Here is a 12,657-nt window from a genome sequence, read left to right on the forward strand (position 1 = left end):
ACCTGGACAACATAGTGAGACCTCATCTTTAGGGAAAAAATAAAAAAATGAGATGGGAGGATAGCTGCAATGAGCCATAATTGCACCACTGCACTCCTGCCTGGGTGACAGAGTCAGACCCTCTCTCAACAAAGGAAAAGAAAAAGAAAAAATGATCATAAGATTTCTCCTCAGAGACACCTCCAGAGCTAGGGCAGGTAGGGTAGGGGGTCTTGGTTCCTGGCCCTCCACACCTGTGTTCACCAGGAGCAGAAACGTTTCCATGTGTATACTGACTCCTAAGGTATCCTTTGAATAAAGCATACATACTGCTGCTTAAAAAAAAAATAAGTTGGCTGGGCAAGGTGGCTCACATCTGTAATCCCAGCACTTTGGGAAGCTGAGGTGGGTGGATCATGAGGTCGAGAGATCGAGACCATCCTGGCCAACATGGTGAAACCCTGTCTCTACTAAAAATACAAAAATTAGTTGGGAGTGGTGATGCGTGCCTGTAGTCCCCGCTACTCAGGAAGCTGAGGCAGGAGAGTCACTTGAACCCAGGAGGCAGAGGTTGCAGTGAACTGAGATCGTGCCACTGCACTTCAGCCTGGCGACAGAGCAAGACTTCGTCAAAAAAAAAAAAAAAAAAGTTGCTGGAAACCATTTATCATTGATATAATGAAATGAAATTTTGGGTTAGAAAAGTGGGCTGGGGATCCCTACACAGGCCTTCAGTGCCAACTAAGGGTCTATGAAATGTTGACAGTGAAAGTATGAGAAGCCAGCTTTGGCCAGTTATGTCCATTATCTCTGTACCTATAGACAGTGGAATGACTTTGGTAATTCTCAGTTTCTGGTAAAATAAAGATCATGGGAAGTGTTACTTCGTGACTGTGTTCTTAGGACCAAATAAGGTGAATGTGTGAAAAGGACTTTATAAATTCTAAAGTGTTACATATAATGTCAATAATTGTCTATAGTTTTAATAGAGAGGATTTAGATAAATAAAAATTAAAATGCATTTTATCACTTATTGGATAGACAATGAGAACCATGAAAGGTGTATCTGTAAGGGACTGGTGTGTTGCAGTATTTTAGGAAGATTAATTTGGCATTGGGAAGTGGGCTGGTTGTAGGGAAGGTGGTGCAGGGGACATTAGTTGGAGACCAGGATATTTGTCCAGGTGTGAAGTGAGAAGAAGAAATCAACAGAACCTGGAGACTAACTTGAAAGGGGACAGCCAGAAAGAGAAGGAAATAGGAGAAATATTTAATATCACTTTTTTTGCAAAGTGTTTTTCATATTCCCAATCTCATTTAATCAAAGAAGGCTCAGTGAGTTTACCCACAAGAAGCTACAGGAATGTTCTGGAAGGGGCTGGCAGGAGGGGCAGTGTTTTGGAGAGGGCTTCATTCTAGACACAGTGAGTTTTAAGAGTGAGTGGGATATCCAAGTGAAGATATTTGGTGGGCTGCAGCACAGCTTGGGAAGTCCTCATGTAGACAGGACAGGAGATGGGAAGTGGGATCATTGATGCAGTGGAGAGAGGTGCAGAGGCCTAAGCGCTGGTGAGGAGTTGAAGAAGAGTGAACAAGGGTAAGGAGAGCTGCAATAGCTTGAGAGGGCTGGGGCAGCTAGAAAGCAAAGAGAGTAAGAATTGAAGAAGAGTCATTGGACTTAAGTAACTTGTTTTACTTCTTATGATCTTTATTTGACTGGAAATTGAGAATGGGTAGTTGCGTCACTTGTCCAAGGGCACAGGCTAATGTGTATTGGTGGACAAAGCTGGGTCCTCGAACTAACGGCCTGCAGTGATCTTCCATAGCTGCTTAGTTGGCACTCAGGGCCTTCTGTCATGAGATTTCCAGCCCACTTTTCCAATCTGATATCCTAGTTCTTTTTATTAATGTTTTTCAACGCCTTTAAAAAAAAAAAAGCACCCACCAGTATTCTTTGTCCGAATGATATCATAGAAGTTAGAGTAAATTACAACATTCAGTCTCAACTGGGTGATACCATAGAAGAAGATCAAAGAGGACATCAAAGAGAGAAGGCACTGAAGAAGTTGAGGTATTCTGGGTCAGGTATTTATTGAGAACTTTGGGAAAGAAAAAGAATGAGAGGTTAGTTGGGGCTTTAGGATGAATAAAGGCGTTTGTTGTTTTATTTTGGTTCTCCAATTTGGGTCTCCAATTAGCTCCATCTTTGCCTTGGTTAGAGCATCATGTGATAGACTCTAGCATGAGAGGACAGATTGTAGACCCTCTCTTCCTATGTCCCTGGTATAGAGCTGCTCAGGAGAAGAACTTGAACTTTCTCCTAATTTGGATTTTCATTGAGTACCTGATGAAGAAATAGGACCCCTGTGGAAGAGGGAGGATATCCCATAAATAGGGAAGGTATCAGAATACATGAGGACATTCAGAAACAGGCCTGAGGGGAGCCATGTTGCAATTGCTCTGAGTATCGAATGATGCTACACTTGAACCTACCCTGACCCAGCACCTGGGAGTGGCTGAGTGCCCTGGAACCAAGAGGGCTGGGTGGTTAAAGCAAGAGAACTTTACCAGCAGGAGCTTGGGCACTCTGCCTGCTCTGTAAAATAAGAACATGCTTTTCCTTATTGGTCAGAGAACCAGAGATAGGTGATGAGAGCCAGAGAGAGCAGTTTCAAAGTGGGGTACAAATGCCCAAAAGATGATTGAGGTTAAAGGTGGGTCAGTGCCATCAGATGGGCTGCTGGACTAGAACACCAGCCACAGAATGTTTCATTGGAGGTGGCATCAACAGGTGCAATCTGGGCATGGGGAATATGACCAAGAAAAGGCACAGGTAGAAATAGGAATGGGAGATGAAAGCAGGTCCCTTCATACCTTTAAAACACAGACAGCGAGAGGCCTGAGGTCATGCATTTTGCAGGTGAGAGAGAGACTGAACTTAAGGACAAACCTTACCTAGCATCTGCAAGCAAGGGACGCCTAAGAGACATTCATAACACAAATGTATATGGTCAAAGAGGTAATAGAAACAAAAAGAGAATGCTTGGGAAAAGTACAAGGTACCAGACAGGCGAGGAAGGAATTGGGTGGACAGTAGAGTTCAAGACATGGCTAGGTGCCTAACTAACATCCATTTTCTCTTTTATTCTTACTGATAGGACCTGATTTTATTCCAGGTGGCAATATACTTTGTTAAAAAGGATATATTTCCCTGCTTCTCTTAAATCTATAATTAGTAAGTAGAAGTCATTTGGTGGGGCTTCTTTCTTTCTTTCTTTCTCTCTCTTTTTTTTTTTTCACAGGGTCTCACTCTGTAGCCAGGCTGGGGTGCAGTGGCATGATCTCAGCTCACTGCACCCTTTGCCTCCTGGGTTCAAGCAATTCTCCTGCCTCAGCCTCCTGAGTAGCTGGGACTACAGGCGCAGGCCACCATGCCCAGCAAATTTTTGTGTTTTTAGGAGAGATGGGGTTTCACCATGTTGGCCAGGATGGTCTCGATCTCTTGACCTTGTGATCCACCCACCTCAGCCTCCCAAAGTGCTGGGATTACAGGCGTGAGCCGTCATGCCAGACCTCCTTTTTTCTTCTTAATTGGAATGAAGATGCAATGTCTAGAACTCCAGCAGCCATCTTGGGCCAGGAGGTGAATAAGAATGGAAACCTCACACTAAAGATAGTGGAGTAGAAAGGCAGTAGAAGGAGCCTAGGCCCCTGGTGCCCCGGCACAACCATATCAGTCCTGGACTACCTCCCATGACTTCTGTATATGAGAAAGAAATATATCTTTATTTTGTTGAGGGCACTCACTGACATAGATATAGACATATATCCTGACAGATAAAAGATACAGATCATATATATATACACATACACACATATATGTAAAACCTAATCCTAATAAAGGAAAAAACAAAATTGTATGAAGGCAAATATAAGATTCACATAATTCAGCTCAAAAGAAGAGATGTCTAATCAATATGGAAGACAATAATGGTTTAAAGTGTTCAGAAGAGAGAAAGATTTTTCATGCTGGGAGGTGAGGGAATCATGAAGTCAGAATAAGAGCAAGGATTTCAACCCAAACCTATCCGACCCCAAGCCTTCCATGTTCTTTATACTATACTATTTTCCCTTCTACTGGAGTGCTATCTTAAAAAGATTTTGCAGTGCATGGCCTCTGTGATGTTGGTGTTTGAATGAACAAGTCGTATGATTTCTTAGGATTGCAATCAAGAGAGAACAGGAAGAGCTCTGCTGGGAGCCAGCCAGGGTGGTGTGTAAAGGGCGGGTCTCATGCCAGGGGTTATCAGGGGCATCTGAAGGAGGACTAAGCTGCGAGGATCACCCAACACCCGGTCACACACAACACACTATCCCCCATGGCAAGCGTTACCGAAGAAGGGAGCATCCATTGCATTTTTGCATCCAAGTTTTTGAAGAAATTTCATATTCTCAGGGATCTGTGCCCGAAAACCCGGCTCTTTTGCTTGAGTTCCTTATGGACAAAGCTCTGAGATCAGAAGCTCCTGGAGGTTTGCTTCTTCCTCACTCAGCCAGCTGCTTTTCTTCCTAGCTCTCCCACATTGCCAGAGGGGGGCGGGAGGATACATCTCCTGTTGCAATCTCTCGTTCCAATATGAATTTGTGACCCCGGAAAGACTGTGCGGGTTTCAAAAGCTGTCTGAACCAAGATTCTGAGCAGGTGCGAGGCTGTTCTCAGTCGGGCAGCGGGTCACCTCGGAGCAAGGATCAAGGGAGAAAGATGGGGGCGGGGGTTGGGGAAAGCCACACCTATTCTGCTAGTGATTTAACAGGATCGCTTAAAAAAATAAACCAAAAAGGCCAGATTCTTCCATTTCCAGATGCTTCTTCACTTTCTTTCTGTTTGCTCGGACAGGGTGAGCAATGGCCGGGCTCTTAGTGTCTGAGGGGCCTTAAAGAGGCCTGGCAGTCCCGGACACAGTGCCAGGGAAAGCAGGTTTTGTGCGCATATGGGAGGAAGCAAGCGCGAGTCACTCCGGTGCAGAGAAACAGGCAGAGGGGACAGACGGCTGTCTAGTTTGGGCAAACTTCTCTCTACCTGGGGCGGGGGGGCGCAGTTCCTCCTCTCTCTCTCGGGCATTTTCCCCCGCCCTCTGGGGTTTGAATGAACAGGTGCTAACACACCAGCTTAGAAGGGCGCGTTCAGCACCCGCGCCAGCAGCTGCTCGGCACCTTTGCCCCTCGGTGGCGGCTGCCTTGCGCACCAAAGGCCCAGGGGCGTAAAACTGGAGGCGCAGAGGGAGAGGGAGACGCTGTCCTTTGCAGAATGGGGCGCGGGCCTCGCAGCCTCGGCTCAGGAAGTCCCGCCAGCCGTGGGAGGGGCAGGGCAGGGTCAGCTCTCGGCTGCACTTGGGCAAGAGATAGCTGGAGCTATCGCCGCCTGCGCCGCGTCCCTGCTTGTGGCACAAGGGGCGGGTGAAGGGGCGACCCCCTTTCTCCCTCTCCGAGCGAGTGCGGGGCAGAGCCTCCAGGCCCGCGCGCGGCGGTGCGCTCGCCGCTCTCCATGCCACCCAGCCCCTTTCTTGGGCAGGCCAGGTCAGTGTGGGCGCCGCGGCCCGGGTTCGCAGGGCGCAGTCCCCCGGCCCCCAGGGCGCCCACTGCGGGCGGGACACGGGCAGTGCAGCCTGTGCCCGGGCGGCCACCGAGGGGACGCAACGCCGCCAGCAACCTCTCCCCGCGCCGCCCGCCAGGCCCCGTCGGGCCTGCGCCGGCTCTGGCGGTGCCCACAAGGTCCCCGAGGGGCAGCGTTGGCCAGGCCTACCCAAGACCTGCCCCGTCCCGCCACCACTGCACCCACTTTCTGCTGCCCTCATCGGTCTGCGCAGCTGTCCCCGCTCCTCCCCCTGAGGCAAAACTGCACCAGAAGGCATCTTGGCGAGGTCATTGCCACCCCGCCCATGATTGTAGAAGAGACTCAATCCTGTTTAAGAGGTTTAGCTCCCCAAGCGCTATTAAAAATAAGTTTTTGGTGGCCTTTGTAAGGAAACTTTTAATCACACAGAATTTAGCCTCTGATCGGCCAGACATTTAAACGGCGCAGAGTAAAACCTTCCATTTTTAACATCCACTCTGGTGTTTGTTGGAAATTTGCCACCGATTTTAGGCTCGAGCTGAAGGTTACCAGGATTTATCATTGTTTCCCCAGGATGTTTAACCCTCATGGGCTCCTCTTCTTTCATTTAAGACACTTGAAAAAAAAAATTCTTGTACGCGCTTTGGCCATTTTGTTTAAGAAATTTGTTTTAGCTCCTACGGTTTTGTAATCCAGAAATATTTCTGAAATGAGGAGTGGGGAGTATTGGAGACAGAAAGCAGCTGTGTACCAGGAAATAATAAGTAGCATGCAAAAATATCACAGCTAATAGATGTCCTTTACGAGTGGAAATATCTATGTTTAATTGCCTTAAAAATGTGGGGTGGAAAAACACAATTATACATTGTGATAACAAACCTGTACAGTTAATTTCTGAATAATACAAAACAAGTGCTGAAATTTTTTCTTGATGATTGAGATAATTGTCCCCGAATTATGACATCAGCTACCCAAATATCATGTTGCCCCATCTGCAAATACTTGAAGAGGAATAGTTACCAATTGAATGCATTTAGATTCATCCTTAATAAAAAGAAAATTGCATAGCTTTTTATATTGTTGCAAATGCATCTCCCAATATCATTGTCAGCTTAGTGATATTCTCAATATTTTAAAATTTCAATTTTTAAAAGATACATAATATATAATTCCTAATAATTATAAACACATCATTTTACTCATCTGGTTTTAATAACATGCATTTTATAATTACTGTACAACCAAAATAGACATTGAATTATGCTGTGTGCATGTCTTTATTCAACAGTATATTCTTAGACACCTTGTTCAAACAAATTAAATAAGTTTAAAAGAAAATTCAAAAGAAAAAAATCTTTCCAGTAGAAACAGAATCACAGTGCTTCACAGACAAAAGGAAAGGAAAAGAAGTTCTCATACGAAAAGAGATTTATTATTACATAGAAAATTCTCACAATAGTTGAAACACACTTCGGAAACTAGTAAACACCTTAGATAGAGTTGTGCCAATTACTCAGCCCACAAGCATCTGCTTTGTCTTAATTAGACAGGGGAGGTGAATGACCACTGTTTATTTTCATTTTCCTCATTAATTATGAAAAACTGCATTTAATTCATCTTGCATTGTGAGAGATTGGCTGCGCAGATGTAAGTCGTAAGGGAAGTGGCTGTCGGTGGGCAACCTGAACATGGCACCCTGCCCAAGGGGACCCCTGGGTGGCACTGCACAGTAATGCATGCCGTAATTGTAATTTTTGCCATAGTCCAAGGTTTCTTCTTGCTTCAGGGAAAATATCCCATTATAGTTAATTGGGGGAGGACTTAAGGGACCTTCAAACTGAGGGCTGGCACACTCAGGGGAAGTACTTTCATAGAAGGATTCATACGCACTGCAATAATTGTAGGGTTTCATGGACTTGGAATTATCAAGAGTCCCATGCCCTGGGGGAGTGGTGAGCTCAGGGCTGTGGTAGGGTGGGTAGAAGGTAGAGTAGGGTGACCTTGTGTGGTGTGCAGCCTCCCCACCCTGACCCATCAGGAAACTCCTGGCGTTGAGCTGCAAGCAGCCTGCCACCAAGTTTGTAGTTGGCTGGGAAAGACCTTTGCATAAGTTTTGGACGAATGTGAGCAGATCTGGTCTCTTGCCGATTCTCAGAATTTCAGAAAGTGCCCAGATGTAGTTTTTGGCCAGTCGTAAAGTCTCTATTTTGGACAGTTTCTGGGTTTTAGAATAACAGGGGACCACTTTTCTTAAGTTGTCCAGAGCGTCGTTGAGGCCATGCATCCTGTTCCTCTCGCGCGCGTTCGCTTCCTGTCTCCTGAACTTGACCCTTTCCAATCGCAGCTTTGTTGTCTTTTTTTTCCTAAGACCCCTCCTTCTAGGCAACCCATTTTCATCTTCCTCTTCCCTGTCTTCCTCCTCTTCTTCTTTCTCGGTTTCTTCTCCAGGGGCCCTTTTGATGCTCTTTCCTCGAAGGACAATCTGTTTGGAAAAGCTTTCTGGCTTCTTAATTTGCTTCTGGTCCTCGCATTCTCTAGAAAACTTTCTGCACATCTGGGATTCTGGCATTACAACAGACTCATCAAACGGTAGTGTTAACATGGTTCTCTAATCTTAAATTACCTGAAAAAATGCCAGCACAATGTTTAAAGAGTTTTCATTTTTAAAGTTAATACACTTAAAACATATTTAATTATTTAATCATAAGATTACAAAAACACGTGAAAAAGACTGATTCTGGGCCTGATTTTTTAACAATAAATATAATTTTGAGTTTGTGAAGATAAGTAATTATGAAGACATTGATGCATTCAATAGGATTAATTTATATGAGCAAATTATAAAAAGAAAATAAAAATGAAACATAATTATTGTGATATCACCACCATCTACATTTCTCTTTGCCTTTAAACTGGATTTTAATACCCCCAAAAAAGATTGTGGAATTCAAGCAAATGCAAAACATGAAATTGCAATGCAGAATTTCATTAATTCCAATTCCCCTGAGCACAAAATGAGAAGATAAACCAGTTTTTAAAATGGAAAGTACTCTCTCCATTAGCTGACAAATTTGTGTTCTTTTTTTTAAACAAACAAACAAACAAAACCTTAACTTTATTTGCTGTATCACACAACTGTGAATTTAGATAAGTGGGTGTGGGAATATACAAATTTAAAGAAAAGATTATAATCAGAGTCCATTTTTAAACTGATTTTTTCTGATCAGTAAAGAATTATGTAAAAGAGCACTATTTTCCCAGACTTCAAAAAGAAAAGGGGATTAGGCTAATTTGGAATAAACTCTATAAATAAATCTAAAACATAAAAATCACTAGCAATTTCTTTTCATTAAAAAAATAGAGACTGATTTTATTTACATTTAAATTTTTTCCAAATAGAATTGTCTGTTTACTGCTGTTCAAATCATCCTGGACAAAAACCACTCTCGTAGTGTTTTTGTTCTACGAGCCATAGAAGTCTCCCTCTAGCTAATATCTGACAGGAACGGTCCAAGGATTCTGACTGCAATTGTGCACGTGTGTTCAGAATCCCAAATGAAAGGGGAAAATAATTTGTGTTTCAAATGCATTTTGGTTTTTGTTTGGTGAAGCAGCAAGTATTTTCATCTGAAGTCTTCAAACAAATAGGCACATTAAAGCAGAGACTTTTCAATTTAACAATCTCCAGCCCCCTCAACACACACATACACACACGAACACATACACAAACTCTTAGTAATGTCCACATACTTGCAGTGTTACATAATAGCAGTGAAAGTATGTGATAATTACATCATAAGAATGAAATATGATAAGTTATAGATGGCAAAGAGCATATAAATACTATAAGACAGTGACACTGTATCTTTAAATACTTGCATGCAAAGCCAGCATCAATTGAAGTATATCTTTATTTATATTACCTTAGGTTTTAATTTCATTCAATAATCAGTTTTCATTTTGGGTCTTCCAAATCTTTTCAGGCTGAGTGTCGCATCGTCTCCTGGAGTCTCTAGATCTGTGTATATCTGCACTATCTCATTGATCTCTAAAAAGTGACATTGATGCCAACTGCCAGAGCTGGTACCCATGCCATCTGCTAGTGACGTCACAGGGCAGAGAGAGCCATGTGATCCTCTCTCTTGGGACCTTCATTCTGCACTGATCATCTGGCATCCCTGTAAGTGGGTACCAGCCTTCATGCATCAACACAGAAGGTTAGACTGATAGGAAAAAAATCTGCACCAGCATTTCACGTACAGTAGGTGCATTTCTCCTCGAACTGCTTCGGTTTCACTGGCAATCTGTAGAAATAGCTGTGTTAGTGTTCAGTTTCGCCCTGCCAACGGTGCAAGTATTAGGTGGTCGTTAATATTCCATTCATTTACAAGGTGGGCTTTTGTGTGAGCAAGAGGTTTTTTTTGTTGTTGATGATGTTGTTTTGTAAAGATCACCATCCCATTTGTGCACCTGGGTACCCAGGGAAAGAAAGCCGTGAAAAGGAGCTGGAAACTGGTCTTAAGATGTTTAACCAAACTAAGATTTGTGTAAGTGAACAGGGGTCAAAAAAGGTCTCCTTTTCTTGTTTTGTTTCACAGCGTGTAACTTATGAGTGTGTGTCTGTGTGTTCTCTTATTAACATGTAAGACTTCTGTGCTTCTTAGGCATTTGGAATAAAAGAACAGCTTCTCCATCTGGGGTCTGTGAAAGACATCCTCAAATACTCCCCTTCCTACACTTGCTGGTATCTTTCACCAACTTTTGCAGAGACACTGCAAGTCCGTTGTTAAGGATTTCAAACTACATACTTTGTCCTCTGCAGAAAGTCACTAACTTCACTCTTTTATTGTCCCTTATCTCTTCCCAGCGTTAACTTGCTTGTTCCCTCTCATTTCATTTCAGACGCAATAAACATAAAAATTATCACTTAGGTGTTTGTCTTCCTCTCCCTGACATTCTGCTGAGTATTTTAATCAAAGATTAGCTTTCCTGTTTTTGTTTTTTTTTTCTTTTTTTTAACTTTCAGATTTTTTTCTTTCTCTTAAAAATCTTGTCCTCACATTTTTCTCTAGACCAACATCAATTTAAATATCTTCTTGTTCTTGTATCAGTGTCCCGTTGTTTTTCCCTGTCAGGTGTATTTCAGATTTATCTTTTTTCCCCGCTCCACGCTTTTGGTTTCTTCTTAACAAAAGCAGGGTGGAAACAGTTAAGCAAAGCTGGCAAAGCCTTATAGATAATACAAACTGTGGAGGCAGAGACAAACTCCACCTTCCTCCCGTTTTCTCTTCTCCCGTGCCCCCACCCCTATAAAGGATATTTGATTTCAGGATTGCCTGCCAGTAAAGTAAAAAGTGCACTTAAAAAAAAATAAGTAAAAGTTTTAAAATAAACAAATAAACACAACCTTTGTTGTTTGGCAACTGAGTAATCTCTTTCTATAAAGTGAGAGAGTATGCTTTTGGTATTAAAGTAATCCCTGGCAGAGCTGTAACTGTTGAATCTGTGTTAGCATTCCCCTTATAAATCCCAGTTTTGAAAGGTTTAGAATTCTGCTGCTTTAATGCACTTTGGATCCAAATTGGCACCAAGGGCCTCACACTAAATTCAATTTTGCTTCTGTCATACCCCACTCATTTCCACCTTCTTCAAAAAGTTGCTTGACTTTTCCTGGACAGTTCTAGAAATGATGGGGAAGCTGGCAAAAAGGAGAATCAAATATGTAAAAGCAGATAATTTTTCTCTCTTAATGGCCCAGTAAAAAATGCAAATTTAAAATAAGAGTCAGGCTATAAACTCCTAAGTTAAAATAGGTAGGTTGGCCTAGCTTCTGTTTTTTAAAAAGCCAGATATACCATAGCCATTGTAAAATTTGTTGTTTAAGAATATATTACTTGGTAATGGGTGCATTGAGTATATTTCAGATGGCTTTTAATTCATGAAGTACACACAGTTTTTATGTTAGCATAGAGAATTTCTATAGGAAGGCCAGTTGCAGAATTTTGTTGGTCTCACATATGATTTAATTTTTAAATGTAAAGGAGCGTAAGTATCAGAGTCATGAGCCACAAAGCAGCCAGTGCTGTCTTGAATTTTGTATATTGCACCATATTCTAAACTTGCAGTCTCCAAAAGCTGCATTGTATTAAAGGCATCACAAACATGAAAATCAAAATCCAAGGAATAGATGACATGATATGCCAGCAGAAAATTACCATGGATGTACTTCATTGAAAGGGTAGATTTTATATTTTATCTTGGCATTTGCAGAAAAATGAGAAGCAATTTATCGATAAAAACATTTGAGGCTGTGCTATTCCTGCCTTTGAACACGAAAGAAAAACCTTTGGTGCTGACGGGGTGGAGGAACAGAATTAGTGTTCAGGTTTTCTGACTATTAATCTATTGTTTGGATGCTTTAGTTTTTTGTTTTTTTTTTCAAAAAAAAAGGTGGGGGGAATAAAAAGTTGTTATGTCAAGATTTAGCAAGAATTAAGTGTGTTTGTACAATAATCTTTCAAAAGAAATTTTGTTATGCATTTTCTACTATAGTTCCAGATATGCAAATGCCTGTGCTGTTAATATGCATTCATAACATACACCATAAGGGCTGTTCTACTCTCTGCTAAGAAAGCATGTTAACACCAATACTCCAAACAGAAATACATTCTGACTTATAGATGAATATGCAGAGTATGAGAAGTGTATTATCACCATTTCTCTAATGTAGTTTCTCATTTTACAACAACTACTGCATACCAAAGTTCATATCTCTAACTCATTTTGGTATTAATTTAATTGATATGATTTTTGCTTCTGGGGCCATGCAATTTTATATTTTTTAAAACGTGTCCAATGTCTGTCTGACTGCCTATCTCTTGCTTTCACTGGGTAAATGCTCATATTTCACTCATAAAAATGAGCCACGGAAAATTTAGATATAATTTTGACTCTGATGTAAGACAATAAAAACCGAAAGTCCCAATTAAGGCTCGAGTGTTGTTGTTTTTTATGTCATCCTGTTGGTGCCTGTGTCTTAGCAAGTGGGAATTCTATTGACTCCC

The 12,657-nt window shown here is 42.0% G+C and overlaps 1 protein-coding gene across 1 annotated transcript; it reads right to left on the minus strand.

Moving 5' to 3' along the window:
• Window positions 1-6,389: 6,389 nt before the first annotated feature.
• On the minus strand, window positions 6,390-9,786 carry NEUROD6 (neuronal differentiation 6). Its single transcript, XM_003833390.5, has 2 exons — window positions 9,517-9,786; window positions 6,390-8,216 (listed from the first exon to the last, which is right to left on the minus strand). Exon 2 carries the CDS (start codon window positions 8,193-8,195, stop codon window positions 7,182-7,184), a length of 1,014 nt encoding a protein of 337 aa, XP_003833438.1. The 5' UTR covers window positions 8,196-8,216; window positions 9,517-9,786; the 3' UTR covers window positions 6,390-7,181.
• Between the last annotated feature and the right edge of the window lie 2,871 nt (window positions 9,787-12,657).

The sequence above is a fragment of the Pan paniscus genome, chromosome 6, assembly GCF_029289425.2.
Source record: "Pan paniscus chromosome 6, NHGRI_mPanPan1-v2.0_pri, whole genome shotgun sequence".
Taxonomy (NCBI): Eukaryota; Metazoa; Chordata; class Mammalia; order Primates; family Hominidae; genus Pan; species Pan paniscus.

What these genes read in the sequence shown, in the direction of transcription:
- NEUROD6 (XM_003833390.5), bottom strand. Translation starts at nt 8,195, where the DNA reads ATGTTAACACTACCGTTTGATGAGTCTGTTGTAATGCCAGAATCCCAG.